This window comes from Hylobates moloch, unplaced genomic scaffold, assembly GCF_009828535.3.
Source record: "Hylobates moloch isolate HMO894 unplaced genomic scaffold, HMol_V3 SCAFFOLD_1, whole genome shotgun sequence".
Taxonomy (NCBI): domain Eukaryota; kingdom Metazoa; phylum Chordata; class Mammalia; order Primates; family Hylobatidae; genus Hylobates; species Hylobates moloch.
Genome location: NW_026652276.1, coordinates 130,690,951 through 130,711,674, shown reverse-complemented (window position 1 = coordinate 130,711,674; position 20,724 = coordinate 130,690,951). Strand labels below are relative to the sequence as shown.

Genomic DNA, 20,724 nt, shown 5'->3' with positions numbered 1-20,724 from the left:
CTCTCTCAGGGATGAGGAGATGAGCACATACTAGTTTTTGGAGCAGCCACCGTGGACAGCTTCAATGGGGATTGCAAATAGTTTGTTAAAGAGGTTGCTTAACAAAGACACCTTTACGGTACAATAAGCATTTTCCCATGGCTGGCTATGTCATCTTGAATGATATGTAAAGTGTCTGCTGTTACTGCTCAAACTGCCTTCTCCTAAGCAAGCCCAGGCTCAGGTTGGCAGACGGCAGAAGGAAGGCTGCCAGACACACCCAGAGACTAGACTGAGAAACAGTGATCTGCAAATCACCTGAATGTCATTACACTTTGTTGGCAAAACTCTCAAACCTGACCCTGTCAAGCACGACATATATCTCACCGTGCAACCTGGGACCCAACCCAGATGGCAGTGTGGGGCCTGAAGCTTGAGGAGGGGTAGGTAGCTGAAAGTCGCACTTGGAAGGCCCGACTGCCAACCTTTGAGTTCACAGCCTTTGAACTGGCCATGGCATTAGTAAGTAAAAGCGACTCCACAATGATATGTCATCCCAATGGCCTAGCAAACAGAGGCTGGAAAAAAAGCCATAAATACAAGGTGCTCTTGTTACTACAAGGAATTTTTAAAGTAATACATTTTGATTTGGGGGAGCAGGAAGAGGTTATCACGTACAACCCTTTTAAAGGAGGAACGAGAAAACTGGCACAGAGGGTAAAATGATTTCCCTAAGGCCACCTCACTGGTTGACCATGCATTCAGTTCCCCATATTCCTAATTCAAGGTCTTTCAAATACATCCCCTCTGAAATTTGCTTTGCAGCCAAAGAAAAAGTGTAGGATTAGGATACACATTACCTCTGAGAAGTTCAAGGTTGAGGCTGCACAGAGTTTCTGTTTCATTTCAACTCCTCAGCCACAAACCAGGAACATCCATCAAGTCTAAGCATTCATTGTGGGAAGTCTTTGTGTCAGCTTCGACCCTAAGTTGTGACCCTAACGGCTTTAGTTAGATGTGATACAAGATGTGTTGATAAATATATTTTTACAAAACCTCCTCTTTTTAAAAGCATCTGGAGTAGTCAGGAGATAGACAGCTATGGATTAAAATACCAGGATTTGAATCACATGTCACTACTTTCTAGGTGTGCGATCTTGGTTAATCAATCAATCTCTTTGTGTCCGTTTTCTTAATCTGTAAAATGAGGGTCCTGATGCCTAAATAATCCTATTTCACGGGACTGCTGTGAGAGAATGCATGATAATGCTAGTGCTCCCTAGTATCTCTTATCACAGTATGGCCTTCTTTACTATCACCTTACTCTCTTTGATCATACTCCTTCACTTCAGGACACACACAGTCGTCCTCAAAGGCAGTATCTGAGGTGCTTGAGCACTGATGCTGGAATACAAGGCAACTTGCCGGGGAAAAGGAAGGGATCTCTGATCTCAAAGCAAGCACTTTCTCCTGATCATTTTTAGGGTTCCAGCTCATGTCTACGGAGGGCTAGCAGGAGGGACTCATGCAAGGGCCTTTCTATCCTGGAGGTGAGGGATGGACAGAACAGGAACAGGCAAGAAGTGGATGAGAACTCAGCACACATGGTCTAGGGGGTTGGTTCCATATTATCCATGGACTAAACAAATCCCAACACTGCCACCGGTAGGGGAAGAGGGGTGAGCCAGTAAGTAGAACACATCTGTAAGGCTCTTGTAGGTCTAAATTCTGAGTTCTGGGGTGGGACTGGGCTTCATATTGGGGTGGGGCTTTATTATCTCAACAGAGTTGTCTTTTTAACATCTGAATGGGTCTGGTCTTACATAGGCTACCCAATTATGTTGATGACCAGGAATGGTTTCAATGAGGGATTATGAATTGGGCCCAATACATATTCAGAAGAGAGAATAGGAGTTTCTTATCCTGAAGCTAATGATAACTAGTCATATTAAATACATCAAGCTAAAGCTCTAGATTTAGTATGTGACAAAAAGTATACACCAAGGCAGACACAAAACCATCTTACAATCATGTGTTGTATGATTCCATTTATATCAGCTCTCTAGAATAGATAAATCCACAGCAGATTGGCAGGTACCAAGGGCCTGGGGAGGGGAAGATGGGAGTCACTGCTTAATGGCTATGGGGCTGTGATTTGAGGTGATGAAAATGTTTTGGAACGAGATAGAGGTGATGATTGTACAACATTGTGAATGTACTAAGTGCCACTTAATTGTTCACTTGAAAATGGTTAATTTTATTTTATGTGAATTTCACCTCAGAAGAAAAGTACATGCCAAAAGTAATACTTAAAAGTCACTGGGCATCTGTCACCTCAAAATGGCTTCTCAATAGTGGAAGAACAACCCGAATCCTGAGTTCATGTTCACATAGATTTATAACAACACTCTGAATAAACAATGACATTTAAAAAGTCTCACTTGGGCCTGTTGGAGATGGGGCTTTGGAAATCACACTCCAGAAGGCAGGGAAGATGGTGTGTGTATGCCGCTACTAGCAGTTGGTAGGTGGTTAATGAATACTTAATATCAGCCACATCTGAAAACCACAGTGGCCCCATATTTCCGAGATGGCCACCTACAAACCAAGATCAACCTGCCCTGTGAGGTTGGGGGAACTGATCACTGTGTTGTTACTTTCACTTTATTCTTGGCTAACTTTATCTCTTCCCTATGACTTCCTGCAAAGACAGAGAGAAAGATCTAGGTTCAGTTACTTGTATCAGATTTGCATGTATCATGTTTGTAGATCATCTGCCCTTCTTTTTCCTTCTACAACCACACTGAAGGAGGATGCAGCTGAGAGGGCACTGCCAGTTCTCTGAATATTCACATCTCCTGGGCAATGAAGATAGAAAAATTCCCTATTCATTCACTGAGTATGAAGGTGCCTAGAAAAGGGAAAGTCTTCTTAGAAAGGACAAAGAATTTTGATGGGACACAGCTTGCTTGGGAACCACATGGAAATTTGTGTTGATAGAGATCTAACACGGACTGGGTTCCTTGCCATTTCTGACATGAGGCAACACTGGAAGAGGGGGCTGTTATTCTTTGCCTCTGCTGCTTTCTCCTCCCCAGAGTACATATTTCACCTGCTTCTGCTTATTTGCTTCTCACCAACTTTTCATGATGATGATAACAATAATGATATCACCAAACTGTCATTAGCTAATAACCTCTGCATGGCAGATGCTGAAATTGACAACATGTATTATTTCTAAGCCCTCATAGGAAATTTTTAAGGTGATTATTATTAACTCCATTTTATATTTGAGGTAAGTGGGGCTTAGGTGTTATAGAGCTGTGGGGCAGAATGAAAAAACTGACATTGCTTTTGATCATAAAAACTGGCTTGCTTTTCCTGAATATAAAAAAGCCAAAGTATCTGAATGAAAAAAAATGAGAAGGAAAATGACCATATACATATTTGTACTTTAAGAAATCAAACTGCAGCCCCTTTAAGGACCCCAAGACTACAGTGTCAACCAACTAACAAATCAATGACTTAGAATTTGATGGGCATGGATTATGCACTCTGCTGTGTGCTTGGTATCATGAACAAGAGAGAAACAGACACTTGTTTAGTTTGGGGGGCATTGAAAATGTAACTATTTGCTAATGGAAATATAGTCAAACTCAGAAAATAACCAATTCTGTGATTTTTTTTTCTAAGAAAGGTAAACAGGAACATCCATCTCCAAGGTTCTCATAAAAAAAAGAAAAATATATACATATGTATGTTTCTTGACATCTTAAAGCATGCTTCAGTGCGAGCACTTGGAGTTGGAAGATATTCTATGTTAATAAGGACAGACAATAATTCAAGCTTCCTGGCTTCCTCTGCTCTTCAATGTCTTCCTCTGACATACTGGGAGATCATATCTAGAGGCACAGGGGAAACGACAGCTCTCATGTTTACTCTGCAAAAGGAGAAAACCCAAATGCTGTTTCCCATGAACATGAGTGTCACTGAAGGACACCTCAACCTCTGTGTAATGTGCATCTCGACCACCAGTCTGTGGAAACTCGGAGGCAGGAGCCATATCTATTTACCACATCCCTGTATTCTCCAGATCCAGAACAGAGCCTGACACCTACAGAGGACTCAAATATATCTGTCAACTGAGTAAAAGAGGAAGTGAGCACATGCATTCTGTTCAGACAGAAATATTCTAGCAAGATGAAGTTGATAGACTATAGTCTGGCAATTCTGATATGTATATATTTGTTGGTTTAAATTGGTCTTGACAAGTTAAGTGGTAAAATTTTTAAAAAACAAAACACAGCAAAAACCAAAGTTGTCCCCAGAATAGTGGGTCAATAATGTTTCATAATCCAGGATTCCCCAACAATTCTAAAAACGTCTTTACCACAGTCTTCCTTACATTTATATGTTCTAAAAACTATGCTAACTCTAAATTTAATTATATGGCATTATTTTGAAAAAATAACAGGCACAAAAGAACACTGGTATAATTCACATCATTTAAGCAAAATACAGGCACTGACAGAAATTTAGAGAAAATTAGAAGGGGCCTCTTTAGAAAAAAATGGAATAAATGTGGGTAAAAATCTAACCATAATTAATTGTAACCAAATAATACATTATGAATTGGCTCTGTGCTCATTTTTACCTGCTTTGCAACCTCATTCTCTAACATATATTGAAACGAATATTGAAATCATATTGAATTTTTTTTTTTTTTTGAGACAGAGTCTCACTCTGTCGCCCTGGTTGGAGTGCAATGGTTAAGATCTCTGCTCACTGCAACCTCTGCTTCCCAGGTTCAAGCGATTCTCCTGCCTCAGCCTCCCAAGTAGCTGGGATTACAGGCACCTGCCAACATGCCAGGCTAATTTTTGTATTTTTGTAGAGATGGGGTTTCACCATGTTGGCCAGGCTGGTCTTGAACTCCTGACCTCATGTGATTTGCCCGCCTTGCCCTCCCAAAGTGCTGAGATTACAGGCGTGAGCCACCACACCTGGCCCCAAATCATTTTTTTTAACAAATATTTTCATTATTTACATAACATGGAAAAATCTGGAAAAGGAAAGACAAGAGTGTTGTTTTTTTTAAATGCATCCTGTAGACATACTAGTAAAATTTGATGTTGTTGGGAAAAACTGAAGACAATACTAGCTATATGAGAAATAAAACAACAAACAAAAATGTAATAATTAAACTTTTCTTAAAAGCTCTAGGTTTTTTTCGGAAACACCGTTAAAATTTCCCATGTTTGAAATTACACTTGCCTTTTAAAAAAAACAAACAGAACAATCACAAACTTCATCTCAGATGAAATGCATTCTGTCAAAATCTGAACTAATAATTATGGTGACATTTCAGCAGTGAAAGGGATTACCTCAAAAGGTCATGTCAACTCAACGCTGACTGACGACAACCACAGCCAGCCAATTAATTAATGCTAGGGACACAATGTGGATTTTTGTTTTTACAATTAAATATCACGTATCTAGCAACCTATAGACCTTTCTCCAGAGAAATATAACCCTAATATTGTGTTAGATTATTATGACCAGAAGGAAGAAGCTATAAATCTACTTTAGGAAACAAAAATACATTTTATCTGATTCTTTTTCCTAAGGAGAAGGGAGAATGAGGGGAAAAATTGATTTCATCCAAGTATGTCCATGTTGAAAACATGGAAGGCAGCCACTACTGATGACCATTAGGGAAACCGAATTGCTGTAAACTGTCTCCTCTTAGTTAACATTGTTACTATTATTTTTCAGTCCATATGGAGAAATGAATTTGAATTTTTTCTCTGTGGAAAGCGTGGATCACACTGTGAGCTCTGCACCTATGATTCTTGCACCACCTGTGGATCTCAGGAAGTGCCTGAATCCTTCATTAGACTGTAAATTGCCTTACATTTTACAAGGAATCAAAATTTTTGATTCTCTACAGTTCACCTATGAGCTTCAGGAGAAAAGGTATTTTCAGAATGAAGCATTCTTCCAAATAGCTGCTTACCCAACATGAGGGAAGCTGGTTTGAGTGATGGTTGGTGCCTGTGCCACAGGGTGTTGAATATTTTTCATATTACCCTTAGCTTAAACAATTATCAAACATATGCATATATATATAGTAGCTATTACATAGTAGGTACTTAATAATTGGTGGCCACTAATATTGTCCACTGGAAAACCATAAACCTGGATTCTGAAAAAAACAAAAGCCTACTTAGATCAGTTTGTTGAAATAAGGATGGGTGTGGGAGGTATATGAACATGACACTCTTAGAATGGATCATGGAGAATCAACATTCAGCTGTATTGAACACAGTAGCTTGTCTATTCCACATTTCCAATCCATTGCACAACATCCAATGCTGCCCCTGCTCAAACACATGGGCATGATGGCATTAAGCCTTACACTGAATAGTCTTGGGCATAAAATCAATGAACTAGTTTTAAAACATTGGTGAAGATGAAGTCGGTGCTGCTGTTCAAAATAGGGATTTGATGAGAGCGTTTTGAGAATCGAAACAATTTCCCTCAAAACCTAAATCAATATCATTTTAACTCCCTGGCATCATCCATATTCCTTTAAAAATAAATTATCTTCTTAATTATAATAGTAGCAAAAAATTAAACTCTATTTTTCCCTTCCTTTGTTATTTAAATAATCTTAAGGCTAAGGTGAGTACACAGATCACCACTGGACACCAAATGAAAAAGCACTATCTGCGTGGACTTGCTGAAATCTCCAGTGAATCTGGGAGCGGCCCTGGACACAGCACTCCCTGGTCTAAAGTCCCTGCAAGCAATGCCTCTAGGAGAAATTCAGCCCGGCTTTAAGTATTTTCCATTACTATGTTGCACTATTATTTATTTTTCTACTTGATTAATAAACTGTTGATGTGACAGATGACCTACCATTTTCCCTGTAAAATGACTTAAAGCACCAACAACATGAAGTAAGACTCATTTCTCTAGGTATCCAATCCAAGGAATGTTATTTTTGGTAATAGAGAAATTGTTTTTCCTATTTGTACAGTCTATGAAGAGTAAATGGTACCCTGATTGAAATTGTTGGAAGATATTTTTCTGCATTTCATAAATAAATGACTTTTCACTCGCCATGGGTATTTTGTACTCTACACTTGCATGAGTATTACAATGTCCAATTCTACTTGGTACATATCAGAGCTCAGCCCAGTTTGCAATGTGGTGTTCTTTATGGCTGCATGGATTAGGGTAAGAGCAGGTTTCCAGGCAGACAAATGGATCCCCATCCCAGCACGAGAACAAAACATCCTCAAGGTCCGTATTATTATAAGAGTCATCAGCAGACTTAATTGTGAGCAAATGGTGGTGCACATAGGAATCCTTATAGATTCATGGAGTTGTGATATGGGATTTCAACACCTCACTGGACCTTAACCAACCTACAAAACTAATATTGTAAGTAATCAATATGTACACAAAACGAACAAAGTTATTATTCTGTTTATCACATGCAAGTTCCCTAATAAAGGCACGTCTCCAGCTGTCACAGGTAGAACAAAGCATTAACAGGTCTGATTACTCGCAAGTTCTACAACCCTTCTACTGTGCTATACCTGTGGCTATGTACAGTTTTCTTTAGATCATAAGATCAGTTATCTGGATATCTTCCTTATGAAAAAATGAAAGAGAACAGGAATGAAGGCTATTTGAACCTGGGAGCTACAACAGATATGGAGCATGTTTGGCCCAAGTGAGGCAAAGATGACAGCGATGCATATGGTCATGAGATGAGCATGGCCGTGGCAGCGAGGCAGATGGAGGGTGACAGGGAGGTGGTGCTCACCACTGCCTCCTCCACTGGCTCCTCAGCCCGAGTGTCCATTCCAAGGTCCAGCCCAACGGCAGGTGTGACAGCAGCCAGAGGCTCCTCTGCTTTTGGCTCTGTGGGCGGAGCCGGTTCAGATTCAGCCTTGGAGTGTTTGTTTTGAGGGTTAGAGGGAAAAGATTTAACAGGTAAATAGATAACATTACAGAATACTGGACAATTAAGATTTTCTTTGTCATCCCATAGGCAACTAGCTTCATGAAATCCATGCTGGAGAAAAGCCCCCCATTTGGCATCATAGGCTTTTAGAGAACGGAAAGGACTAGAAATAAAATCTTATTAAGCTTCTGCTTTACCATCATCAAGACTGTCATTTCCCTTGAAGTCAGGCAAGACTTACCGTTTTACCTACCCATTTTACTTACTTGCAACATTTTGACTACCCATTTACCTATGATAGCTATAAGAGTTTCTGCTATTTTCCAGAGAGAGAGAGAGAGACAGAGACAGAGAGAGAGAGGATTCTAGGAGGACCCACAATTATTTGCTAGTGGGAAGGAGTAAGGAAGAAATCACAAGGCACACAGTTCCAGGGCCTTTCAGTTTTATGAACATGCATTGCACCAAAAAAATCAAAGAGTCATTCTAATAGTTAGACTAAAATGCATTCATCTGACCCAACAGGTCGCCGTGAAGCTAGTGTTTCACTTCCAAGGCTGGGAAGAACAGGATCAGCTACCTGGCTATTCGCTACTACAATCATAGATACTTTACTGCCTTGTAAATTCCTGTTCGGTGCCTTGTTCCCTTTCTCCCTCCAACAAAATCCTTAGTAATGTATTTATTTCATAAAATAGTTGTTTAAAGAACCACAGGGCAGTATTCTCCATGGTATCAATTACACCCCCTGAATTGTGTAGGCAGGGTGAGATCTTTTTGTCCCAACAAGACATACAAACATCATCCTGATTTCAATTACATATATGCTGAATCAGGCTTCTGGCATCTCTTAGATCAAGGCCTTTTTAGTTTTAAAAGTAGCAATATAAACTAACAGCAAGCCATTAAAAGCACCACAGCCAATGCATGTCACTACAGACACTGAAAATACTCCTCCTTTTTCCATTCTTATTAATATAAACATATTTATCTAGCATGATTCTTTCACTAAATGAATGGCCATTAGAGGGCTCATAAGATCCTGTTCTATCACCAGAACACTTAAACTAAAAAAAATTTTAAAGTGATTTCCCAATGGAGTAAGAAGTCTCTAATTAATGCTGTGATTGGAGAAATCAGTAACTTCTATCCAACTCACCATAAGTAATCAAAACGCACCTCTATTTGTCCTGTACATTTATCTGAGTCAGTGCACGTGGCAAGTTCCACAGAGAAGTGATGGTAAAGTTATGCTGAGATAATACAAAATGAATATGAATAGCCTAGTGTTGGACAGATACACAAAGTATTTGTCTTATGTCTCCCATCAAATCATTCCACTTTTATGCATGCCAGGATCACACGACCATTCTTTTCAAAGAACATAATAAATTCAAAGGACTGGTAGACAAGTGTGCAGACATCTGATTTTTATGGGCTTTTTTAAGCTTTAAGAGGTAGCCTGACATAATTTTTAAGAAAGAATGAGATAAAATTCACACTAATATGCTCTCAAGAGTCCTTTATGGAAAAATACTTCACTTTTATTGTTTGAAAAGAATTATCTTCATAATGGAACAAGTTTTCCTAACAGCAAACAGATACTGTAAGCGCTCAGGGAATGATCTTGCCATTTGGGAAGTCAAGGTGATTTGCTATCACAGCCTGGTATCAAATGACCTTCACAATGAAGGATAAAAGGGTAATTTGGGAAAACACCAAGAAATCCACGAGCAGATGCTGTTCACTGCAAGCTGAGTCTACTCTATGGAAGAAGTAAGATCAAAGCCAGATGAGAAGCCAAGAGATGTTTTAAAACATGAGCCAAAGAACTATAACATCATATATTTTATAAAATGCAAAGATATCTTAAAATGCAAAAAACATTTGCATCAGAGTCTGGGTTTCTTAGAAGTCTGAAGAAATGCTGACATTTTTTATAAGGCAAGAATAAATAGCTAGGGTGATTTTATAAATGAGTCTAATTGCATTTGCTTGTTGAAATTTGACAGTGCAACTGTGGTCTAGTATAAAGAGAACATAGGATTGCTTATGTCCCCACAAGTCACAAGATGTTTCACATATGACAATAACACATGAAATTTTACAATATGGCATTACAACTTAACCTGAATTCCAGGAGGATAGTATAGCTCACTAAATGTTGAGTAACAATGAAGCATGGTTATATATAAAATCAGCTACCCAAATTTAGAAATAGAAGCCACCTTTCTATTCCAAGATAATGTAAAATTGTAAGTATTTTGTCAAGAAAGAGGGAAAAGCAAAGATAAAATGTGAGCAACCTCTTGTGGAGAGATTTAACATAGTGCTGTGGGAATTGTGCCCCACCTTCACTGTTTTTCCTGCAAGATGCCTCCCTTGAAATACATTGCAAATGGGTTGATCCCACGCCACACCTATTTTCCAGTGCTGAGAATGATTTCCTATTGTTTGCTTCAGTAGCAGTCATTACACACTCAGAGAAGAGGTACATCTTTTACAGATATTGGTGGCAGCAGATGCCACAATGGTTTAACTCTGAGGACCATAAACCAATTCCTCCTTTAGAACAAAATGAGGAGTGTAGCCTTGCAGCACCTTTTCTGGTATCCTTTGTGATAAGATGAAAGGCGGGTCAATAGAGAGGAAGAGGAGATGGGTTGGGACAGCAGGGGCAGAAGTCTAGTCACATCCAATGTGGGCTTGTATCCAGTTTCTCCAATCCTGAGAGCTAATTTAGTGAGAACTCCAAAGGGCTTTAGAGGCAACCCTGAGCCCTGAGCAAGAGTTACTGATTCAAAAGGGTATAAACCTGTACTCAAAAGATGTCCTGCGGGGCTGTATGATGCAGGCTGGGAGATGTACAGCTGATTACCAACTTCACCCCCTACCTCGCTGAGAATAGTCAATGAGCCAAACACTGGGACGTTTTCTTGCTCCTGGGAAGATCATGTACAATCACGACTCACTGGGAGACATCAGTTCACTGTAATTTCCTAGATCAGAGGGCAGGACCAATGTTAGCAGCATTTGCAATGCTGAACATGACAAAGCTAAGTTCCCCATGGAAAGAAGGGGCAAGATGTCTGCTTCAGAGAATACATACAAACAGAAGAGAAAGACAAGCATGGAAGCTCCTAGGACCAGCCATGGATGATAGGGAAAGGTTCACCCAAACTTAAAAACCACTGAATTCTAGACCTGAATCTTTTGCATCAGTATAGTAGGTGTGAGTTTCATTATAACCAATTGCCTTTCCTTTTATACTGGTATTTCTCCATTTCTCATAAACCATTCATGATTGATAATTAAAAATTCCATTCTCCATCTCCATCACTCAGCTGGAGAATCACCAACAAACATGAAGAATGAGTTTCAATGGCTCCATTACTAACACAAGTATAATTTGTATTTGAAACATTTAAATACTTATTTGCAGGCCAGAGAGACTCTGCCTTTCAGCTGGTTGCCCAAAAGGCAAAAGTGTGACAATCTATTAACAAGGTATGAGAGACACACCTGTCTTTGCAAATATATCAAACCAGCCTTGAAGACAAACTTTCCAGAACAGAATTCCTTACTTAAAAATAAAATAGTTTAAAAGAAATCATTCTATTTAATCTCAATTCCAAGCATCCAATATGAAAGGCAGGAGCTGGGATAAGTATGCACTATTCCCATGAGAAAACCATAGTGCTACAAATAACCCTCATGAACTAGTCCTCAAAGAGCCCAAATCCTCTGAAGTGTAGCAATGACATGCTCAAAAGTGACATCTCTTAAGGTCTCTTCATTCATCTTTACTAGTAAGCTTTAAGCTGTTGCTAAAAATGTTTCCCATCATAACTGCAACAGTGATCTTTTAAGAATCTCCTCTAACGCCAGGAGTAACTATTTCTATTTCTTACTCATCCCCTAACTAAGCTTTTCTCTCTCCTCTCATTTGGTATCAAATTAGGAATCACAACTCTACTATGCATTACTGCTTTCTACCTCTCACAAAGTGGAGGGATGAGATGATAAATGGGGTAGTTTCAGGTTCAAGAAACAAACAAGGATTTATTTTGAAGCATGAATTCTTGAGGCAATTTCACTTGAAATACTGGAGCTTAAGTTATAGTCATATGGAAATATACATGTCCTTAATGGATTCACTGTGTTCTGCTGGGGTTCACAATTAGGAGACTAGTTTTTGCTGGAATGACTGTGCCTGTGTGAATAGAAATAACCAAATGCAAAGTCACACTGAGGTTTTACAGACACATTCTCTCCTGTTTCCTAGAAAAGTACAGGATCCAGAAACCACATTCTGGATATTCAAACTCTAGACTCTAGAATGATCAGCTTTAGAACATTCAGTGATAAATAACAACTTCCTGAGAGCACAAACCCAAATCAACTTACCAAGTTGCAGATCACACTCTGGTCTGTCTGCATTGTGAGTAATGAAGTATCCTGGGGCTGAAAATCAAGGATAAAAATAGAAGATGTTTTTTAAAGATATTTAAATTAGCTACCATCAATTGTGTCTGTCTGTCTGTCTATCTATCTATCTATCTATCTATCTATCTATCTATCTATCTATCTATCTATCGAGACTCTATCTATCTATCTAATTTTTTTTTTTTGAGAAAGGGTCTCCTCTGTTCCCCTGGCTGGAGTATAGTGGTATGATCATGCTCACTGCATTCTCCACCTCCCTGGGCTCAGGCGATCCACCTCAGTCTCCTGAGTAGCTAGAAGTACAGGCGCACATCACCACGCCCGGCTAATTTTTGCATTTTTTTTGTATGGACAGGGTTTCTTCATGTTGCCCAAGCTGGTCTCGAATTTCTGGGCTCAAGCAATCTGCCGAGCTTGGCCTCCCAGAGTGCTAGAATTACAGGTGGGAGCCACCATGCCTGGCCTCAATAAATATTATTTTAAACATGTTCAAGTCCCCTTTTATTTTAAATCATTAAGTCAAAACATGCAAAAGTAAGTTTTTTTTTGTTTTTTTTTTTTTGAGATGGAGTCTCGCTCTGTCGCCCAGGCTGGAGTGCAGTGGCGCAATTTCGGCTCACTGCAAGCTCCGCCTCCCGAGTTCACGCCATTCTCCTGCCTCAGCCTCTCCGAGTAGCTGGGACTACAGGCGCCCGCCACCACGCCCGGCTAATTTTTTGTATTTTTAGTAGAGACAGGATTTCATCGTGGTCTCGATCTCCTGACCTCGTGATCCGCCCGCCTCGGCCTCCCAAAGTGCTGGGATTACAAGCGTGAGCCACCGTGCCTGGCCAAAAGTAAGTTTTAATAATAGTTATTCTAAATACAAGTATCTGCTAGCAGAATACTAGGAGAGTCATTAAACAAAGGCCACAGGGGCATCTTTAGTCCACAGCTTCTCTTCTGGCTGTTGATATCGAATCAGAAGTTAGTGGTTGAAGCTCCAAAATTTAAACTTTTTAAATGTTGTGAATTCAATCTCACTATATTACTTAAGTGTTCCTTCTATGGGTTATGTATGAGCCATATGTTAACATTTCATAAAATAAGTTCATTGACCTAAACAAATCAAGCTGGAGGAAATCTAAAGGAAAAGTAATCTCTAAAGGAACCTTCATCTCTCACTACATTGGTAGCCAGGCTTGCACCCTCCAAACAGCAGACACAAGTGTCTTTCCTGGGAAATCTGCCAGCTCAAGGAAAAAAACAAAATGCCTGAAGAAATTGACATCAGGGGATGCCTAACAGAAAAGATGAGCCAGTGACTTTTGGTTGAAGATGGTGTTTTGAACACATGCAGTTACCTCTGTTACCTCCTGAATCCAAACTAAACAACAATAAAGGGATTTTTTAAGGCATAAACCTATAAGAATGAAAATAATGAGAAGAAAGACAGAAACAACAAAATGTTGAAATTGGAAAGCAGATGAAAGAGTAGTAACGGTAGATCAAAGAACTCTGTATCCTAAGGTGATGCTAGAAATGCTGAAAATCAGTCCGATTTGTTCCTTAGAACTCCCAGTGGTGAAGAATTAGAAGCATAAAGAGCCATAGGAAACAGGAGTGAGGGCGGTGGTCACAACAGAAGAATAGTAAAAGTCTATTACAAAGTCATCAGACCTCAAGATATTCTTACCTACTAAGAACACCAAGCAACATCCTTGCTTACCCTAGCAGAAGACTTGAGATTAATTATACAGAGGCTGAAACAGGGTCCCTGGACTGGGGAACACACAGGCACATCAGGAAGGTAGAAGCACTGAGTACTTACATAATAAATATTGAGACCATGCACCCCTCTCTCGCCACTCTGCTCCCATTTTTTCCCCAATCACCTCCATTATACTAGTAGTCAGACTTGAACTTCACAGACAGGAGACAAAATAAATATTCCCTGGGAAATCTGGCCAGCCCAAAGGAAAAAAAAAATGCCTAAAGAATCTGACTTTAGTGGCTCCCCAACAGAAAAGATGAGACAGAAAGTCCTGTAACAATGCCCACAGTCAATGAACTCTATCTACCTGTAGAAGTTTCCAGTCAGCTTTTCAGCATCCCACTTTTAAATATGAACATTCAGTCAAGATCACCAAACATTTGAGAAGTCTCAAATATAAAAGAGAGATGGAATAGAAAGGGTTAAGCAAGAGGAAGAAACAAAGACTTTGCAAAAATAATTGAAAAATGATGATTAACACCTTCAGAGCTATAATGGAAGAGAATCATTCATGATACAAAGAAGAAGATGCTATTGGAAAATAAATATGCAGTAAATAAAAATAGTTATTGGAAATTGAAAAAATTATAGGGGTGAAAAACCTGTTAGAATAGTTGGCAAACAGAGAAAGTAGAGAAAGACAACAGAGAAAAGGAAACAGCAAAGAAAAAACAATAGAATACTAGTCAGGAAGTTAACATATGAAAAAGAGAAGTGCTATGGAATGAGAGAACAAAGGAAAAAAAGATAAAGCCATGAAATAATTTTTTAAAATTCTCCCAAACAAAACCCATAAATTTTGAGATTAAAAAGGCTTATACAGTGGATGAAAAGAGACTCAGACCATAGCCCATCATTGAAACATTTCAGAAACACTGAAGTAAAAAGAAGATGCTACAAAGTTCCAGAGAGAAAGAGAGGAAAGGAAGATGAAAGAGGTAGGAGGAGGGAGATAGAGAGAAAGAATGAGGAGAGGGAAGAAGGTTTCTTACAAAATATCAAGAATCAAAATGACAGTTTCTTGGAGGCAACACTAGGTGGTAGGATTGAGTGGAGCAATGGCTTTAAAATTCTAAGGGAAAATGATTTACAGCTTCGAATATAATACCCAAACTAGCAGTCCAGTATATTAATATATACGTAGGACATGTTCAGATGTGTAGGGTCACAAATATACACCGTCTGTGTATACACTTCTTTCAGAAAGCTACTGGAGGTTGTGCTCCACCCAAATGAATGATTAAACCACAAATGAGGAAACTTGCATCAGAAAACAGTGGAAGGACAGGAGAGAGAGGTGAAGACGGTCCCCATGATCAACAGGATGGAAGAGCCAGTGAGAACAGCTCTACAGCAAGTCACAGTCATAAAGTACTCAGTTCAGACCACAGCAGCCCAGGAGGACAGATAGGCAATTTCTTCAAGAAGATGAAACTGACTAAATGTCTAATGTTTTCAGCAAAATAGGAGATGTAACTACAGAATATGGGGTTGAATATGCAATAAGTACCTAGAAAACTAAGCATATCAATCAAAAGGCAAATAAATAAGACCCACAATTATTACCACAAAGGAAAACAAAAAGTTGGCATGAAACAAAATGTGAAATTCATGACTTGGCTGTTAATAGCATTTTCATCACTATTACATTACCACAGATTGCCTGGATGGCTCCGATGGAACTCTATCAGAGGAAGGGCAGGAAGCAGAAGAGGGGGCGAATTGGGTGGATAGGAGGTGGAAAATACTTTAAGTCTTCACCTTCCAGAGAGATGAGTTAATAGATAATACATTAGAAATCAAGAAGCAGCATTATAACAGAGAATTTGTTGAAGGAAGTGAAACTATTTACCTCTAAGAAACAAGAAATGAAGGGAGTGTATGATGGTCTGAAGTTTTAAAATAAAAGCCCTTATAAAAGTTGTTACTTTTAAAATTATGTGCATTAATAAGTCTGATGGAAATACAAACCTGAAAAGAATGAGAAATTGATGACAATGCCTACGATAACCTTTCAAAGGAATTTTCTGAAGATGGAAGAGATGCATTAACATCTCACTTTGTGTTTCTGTGTATCTGTATTTGGATGTGGGGATATCAGTGGGTTTTTATCTTTTTATAGGTAACATGGGAAAATAATGGAACCTTTAAATAGAGAATTCTATTTATGAATATATTATGAATACGTATTTAGAGAATTCTAAATGCTAAATTATTAGAAACTGCATGTCTGACATTTTGAGACAAAGCAGGCATCACAGACAAGCCTGTTTGAAGTCTCCACTGAAGAGGTTGTCAGAACTGATCCAGGAGCCTGACAGCCATGTGGCCGGCCTTTTACATAGGTTACACCTGCCTACCTGTTGGGACATACACATATACTGTCCTAATGGGACAGTTCATCTTGCGATTTCTCTTTCACAGACTCTCAAGAAAAATATTGCCTTATTGGACACAACCAGCATATGGTTTCTGATCTTCCAACAGCTCCTTCCTGGAGAACTGCTGAAGAGGTAAGGCTCTGTGCAGTGTGGCTCCTACAGGAATCTCTAGAAGGAAGCTCCTAAAACGCTCTCACATTTTCTAAATATCCATCCTCATTAGTTCAAAACAATCCTAGCTCTTCTTTAGAACAGCTGAATCCAGTGCATCTCTCAGATCAGAACAACTTCTAATTTCTAGTAGAGGAATTGGTAGAAGGTAGAAGCCCGTGGTATAGCTAAACATATTAATAAAAGCTAAACTAAAGTCAGGGAGAACTTAGTGTGTGCTAGCCTGCTGGGCTAAACACTCTGTTGCATATCTCATTTAATCTTCACAATAATCATACAATGTTGCTACTATTCTGTTTCCATTACTCAGTCTGTAAGTAGTGGGGTCCAATTTTGTGCTGACGTTCTTAATCATTATGCTATACTAGTGGCACAGAGAACCAAACCACATTGAAAAAAAATGTGCATCATTCTCAGCAGATGGATCTTGTAAGAAAATAGATTCCTTACCTGTGTGAATCCATTAAATGAACCACCAGAAGCCTAAACAGAAACGAAAATCAGATTGTGTTATCATTTTTCATTATCATTTTTGTAGGACCAGTAAATATCCATTAGACAAGTTGGAAAGTAAAGACTATCACAAGTTTTAAAATAATACAAAGGTTGCTGTGCATGAAAGAACTTAGGAAATGCAAAGGCCACACTGTATGATTTTAAATAGGCTGACAAAAAAAAAAGAAAAGTTAATTTTACAATTATTGCTGCTGCATTATTGTTTGGTGCCAATCAAAACCCACTTTCTCTATAATGAAAAGATGATTCCAGAAAAGGGCCATTAGGAGTTAAGTTGCTTGTTTTTCAGGCCATTGATAGAATCTGGAAGAAACTTTTCCAGTGTTTCTACAATGCATAATTTTGATGAACAGCAATTATGGTATGTTACAGTTTCAGTGGGCCTGGGTTGAAACATTTCATGTGTTCTTTTTGGAGCGGAACCACTTCAGGAACAGTAAATTAATCTGTGCTGCTCTTGGTTTAGCACATTTTTAGTATCTGCATAGTAAAAGTGAAAGTAGGGAGAATAAACTTAGTAAATGAGATGGTAACATAGACTGCATTAATTCCCAACACAATCATTCTGCTTTGTGTGTATGTGTCTATGTTGTTGGGTTTTTGTTGTTGTTGTTGTTGTTGATGCTGCTTTTTTTTTTTTTTTTTTGGTCAACCTATTTGTGTTTGGTTTGCACAGATTTCAAGAAGTACATGACAATCTGTTAGAGAGATCAGGCCTCCTAGAAGATAGTGATGGATAATGAAGTAGGTGAGACATGAGGAAAAACAGAACCTACGGAAGTCTTTGGCTAGTCTATGCTACAGACCAGGGTAAGTACCTCGTCTTTGTCAGCCTCTATTTCTTGGTACAACAATCCATATCTCTGGTTAGCAATTTCATCTTCAGATAAATCTGAGTTGTTGATGTCCTGGTCTCGGGAACTAGCAGAACTCTCAGTGCTAGCATTCCAGGAGGTCCCCAAAATCAATGGTCTCGCTATCTCCTGGCTTTGTTCCCAGCAGCTAGCAATGGCTTGTTCCTTACAATCACCTGCTAGTAAGTCCACCTCCAGTTCTTCCTTGTGCTCAACTACATCTAAATGTGTCCAGCTATTATCTAAGCCTTCTGTATCTCTGATAGGCCAGTGGTTAATAGAATCCAGACAATTGGCAAATCCACTTGCTTGGCCATTTGGCATACCAGAGAATCCTGTTATATCCAAATTATTCATCGCTGAATCCAAGCTTGGCTGCCAGATTTGACCTGGATCTGTTCCCCAAGAGTCTATCTCTGCAATTCTTGGCAAGTTAACAGTATGACTACAGTTCTCATTTACTGTTCTTTCAGACCCTTCTATTAGTGACCTTTCTGCCTTACATGAACATAGATCTCTTCTGTTTGCATCTCTTCCTAGAGAATAATTAAAGTCAGTCCTAGACTGAGCCTCTTCTGATAAAACAGCCTGATTTTTATCCCTGTCACCTACAAGAGCATTTAACACAGTCTCACACTGAATTTCTTCAGCATCTGTACTGTCTTGTGCTGAGTAAAATACCATATCATGGTTGGGAGTGTCTATCGCATTTTTCTTTATGTCTTTTCTAGTCAAATCCCATCCCTTAGGGCTGCCATCTTCAATATTAGATACAGAGTAGGTCTGGAGAGATGGATTCAAGATATCTGGGTGATTGGCAGGTTTGGCTCCAAAGCCTTCTGTCATTCCACAATTATTGATTATCTTTTGAATTCCATCATGTAGACCTTGGTCTCTGTCACTAAGTTCTTTTGCCATATCTCCTCCTTCCATGTCCTTTTCTAATAGGTCAGTTTTCTCAAAATAATTTTCATTGGTGTATGTACTTTCCTTATACCCTGCTCTTAGATCTTTTCTAGTTTCCACATCATTAATTTTTAAGGTCTTATGGTCTTCCTTTCCTATGGTATTAAGAAGATCTACCACTCTGTTTCCTGTCCTTTCACATGCTTTCTCTTCAAATTCCTCTGTACCTTCTAGTGTCTTGATATCAATAGCTCCAGTGTCTACCTTTTGACATGCCTCCACACCTGCCCACAGAGAATCTTCTATCTTCTGTTTCTCTTCCTCGTCATCTGACTTCTTCACATCTTCATGACTTTCTTTGAACAGGTCAGCTGTGTCCATGGCTGGCATGTCTGAGTCAAGTGGGTCATACGGCTGCTCCATCTCCACACAAGCAGCAATGGCAACTCCATCCTCGGGCACAGGCTCTGGGGGCAGTTGTTCATTTCCACCTGGAAAGGTTGGCCCCGGGGCATGCTCACCCTGTTCAGCTACAGTGGGCCAGTCAGCAGACGAAAGCAGTCTGGTGGATAATCTTATGTCTTGCTCTGCTTCGGAGAGACATGCAGAGTCTTCTCCAAACCCACCTGAGGTAATTTCTTGGCTGACCCTGTCTGTACTAAAGTCAGGGCCCCAAGTAAATGCACCTATATCATTTTGAGATCTTTGAATTTCTTCGGCCAACCCACTGTCTGGAGTTTCCTCCATGATCAGGTTACACAAGGAAAGACTTTCTGAAGAGTCAGTCTTTAAAGTATGCAGAAGAGCAAAGGAAAAAAACAAAAACAAAAGATGAGACAGATCATGGTAAGGTTTGATGAGAAACACAAAGCTCTTCAGGAAAGTAGCACCAGTAAAACCAAACAGGAAAGTGATTACATTCATTGGCTTAAGGTTTAAATCTATGACTAGCAATGCCATGGGGAAACAGTTCATTCTAGAAAATATACTATGTATGTAATGCATATCAAATACCAAAAAAATCCAGAATGTTCTGGATATTTACCTACCGGCTGTACCAAATCAGTGCTTGTCTGTATGGGTAAAGAAAATAGTAACAATAAGGCAAGAGAAGAAAATTCACCAACACAATAAAATCCTACCCTGTCTAGAGTCAACACTCTGCTGAAGGCTATAGCTTTTACTGGTTTAGGAACAAATTTTACAACTGGTTTTGTGATAGGAATGATTTTTGTTCCAAAATTGTTTAAGACCACAACTGTGTAGAAAAGGCACAACTGAAACACAAAGAAAGCCTCTTTCATTTGCTAGCATCAACAAGGATGTTTTATGGCTAGTACATGACTTCTGCTTTAGCAGACTCTGAAATGTGAAGTTTCAAACACATAAGCAAGTTTGAGAACATCGGAATAAGATCAAGCACTAGAGGTCAAGAAGTTACACAGTAGCACACACTCTGACCCAGTATCAGAAGAAAATATTCCCCAAACTCATCCTATACTTGGCTTTGTCGTTGAGGTGGGTGTTTAGATGGAGAATGGTCTGATATTAACCAGTCTGACTGCCTGCAGAGTTCTCTTGATGTCATTCCCCCAAATTAGCAGCCATTTTCTCCACATAACAAAAAAATCTTGCGAAGTTGAGAAAATTAATAGCTGTGAGCAATTATGTTCAGAAAGCTGTTGTTTTGCATTCTTGTTATCTCTACCGTTCCTAGCAAGTTTGTCCTCTGAAATGTTC

The 20,724-nt window shown here is 39.2% G+C and overlaps 2 protein-coding genes across 3 annotated transcripts in view; both read right to left on the bottom strand.

The window, feature by feature from the left end:
* Positions 1-20,724, bottom strand: part of LOC116812531 (amphiphysin) — a 250,192-nt gene that overhangs the window by 28,967 nt on the left and 200,501 nt on the right. The window contains exons 14-17 of one of the 2 annotated variants that reach the window (XM_032758283.2): positions 20,034-20,057; positions 17,159-17,191; positions 12,365-12,421; positions 7,817-7,942 (exon numbers count right to left, since the gene is read on the bottom strand). In XM_032758283.2, coding sequence (XP_032614174.1) covers positions 7,817-7,942; positions 12,365-12,421; positions 17,159-17,191; positions 20,034-20,057 — 240 coding nt within the window. The remainder of the gene's footprint in view (positions 1-7,816; positions 7,943-12,364; positions 12,422-17,158; positions 17,192-20,033; positions 20,058-20,724) is intronic. The other variant, XM_058445610.1, reaches the window with a different exon arrangement.
* LOC116812532 (uncharacterized) lies at positions 17,220-20,007 on the bottom strand. Its single transcript, XM_032758285.2, has one exon. The coding sequence runs from the start codon at positions 19,987-19,989 to the stop codon at positions 18,013-18,015; it is 1,977 nt and encodes a 658-aa protein (XP_032614176.1). The 5' UTR covers positions 19,990-20,007; the 3' UTR covers positions 17,220-18,012.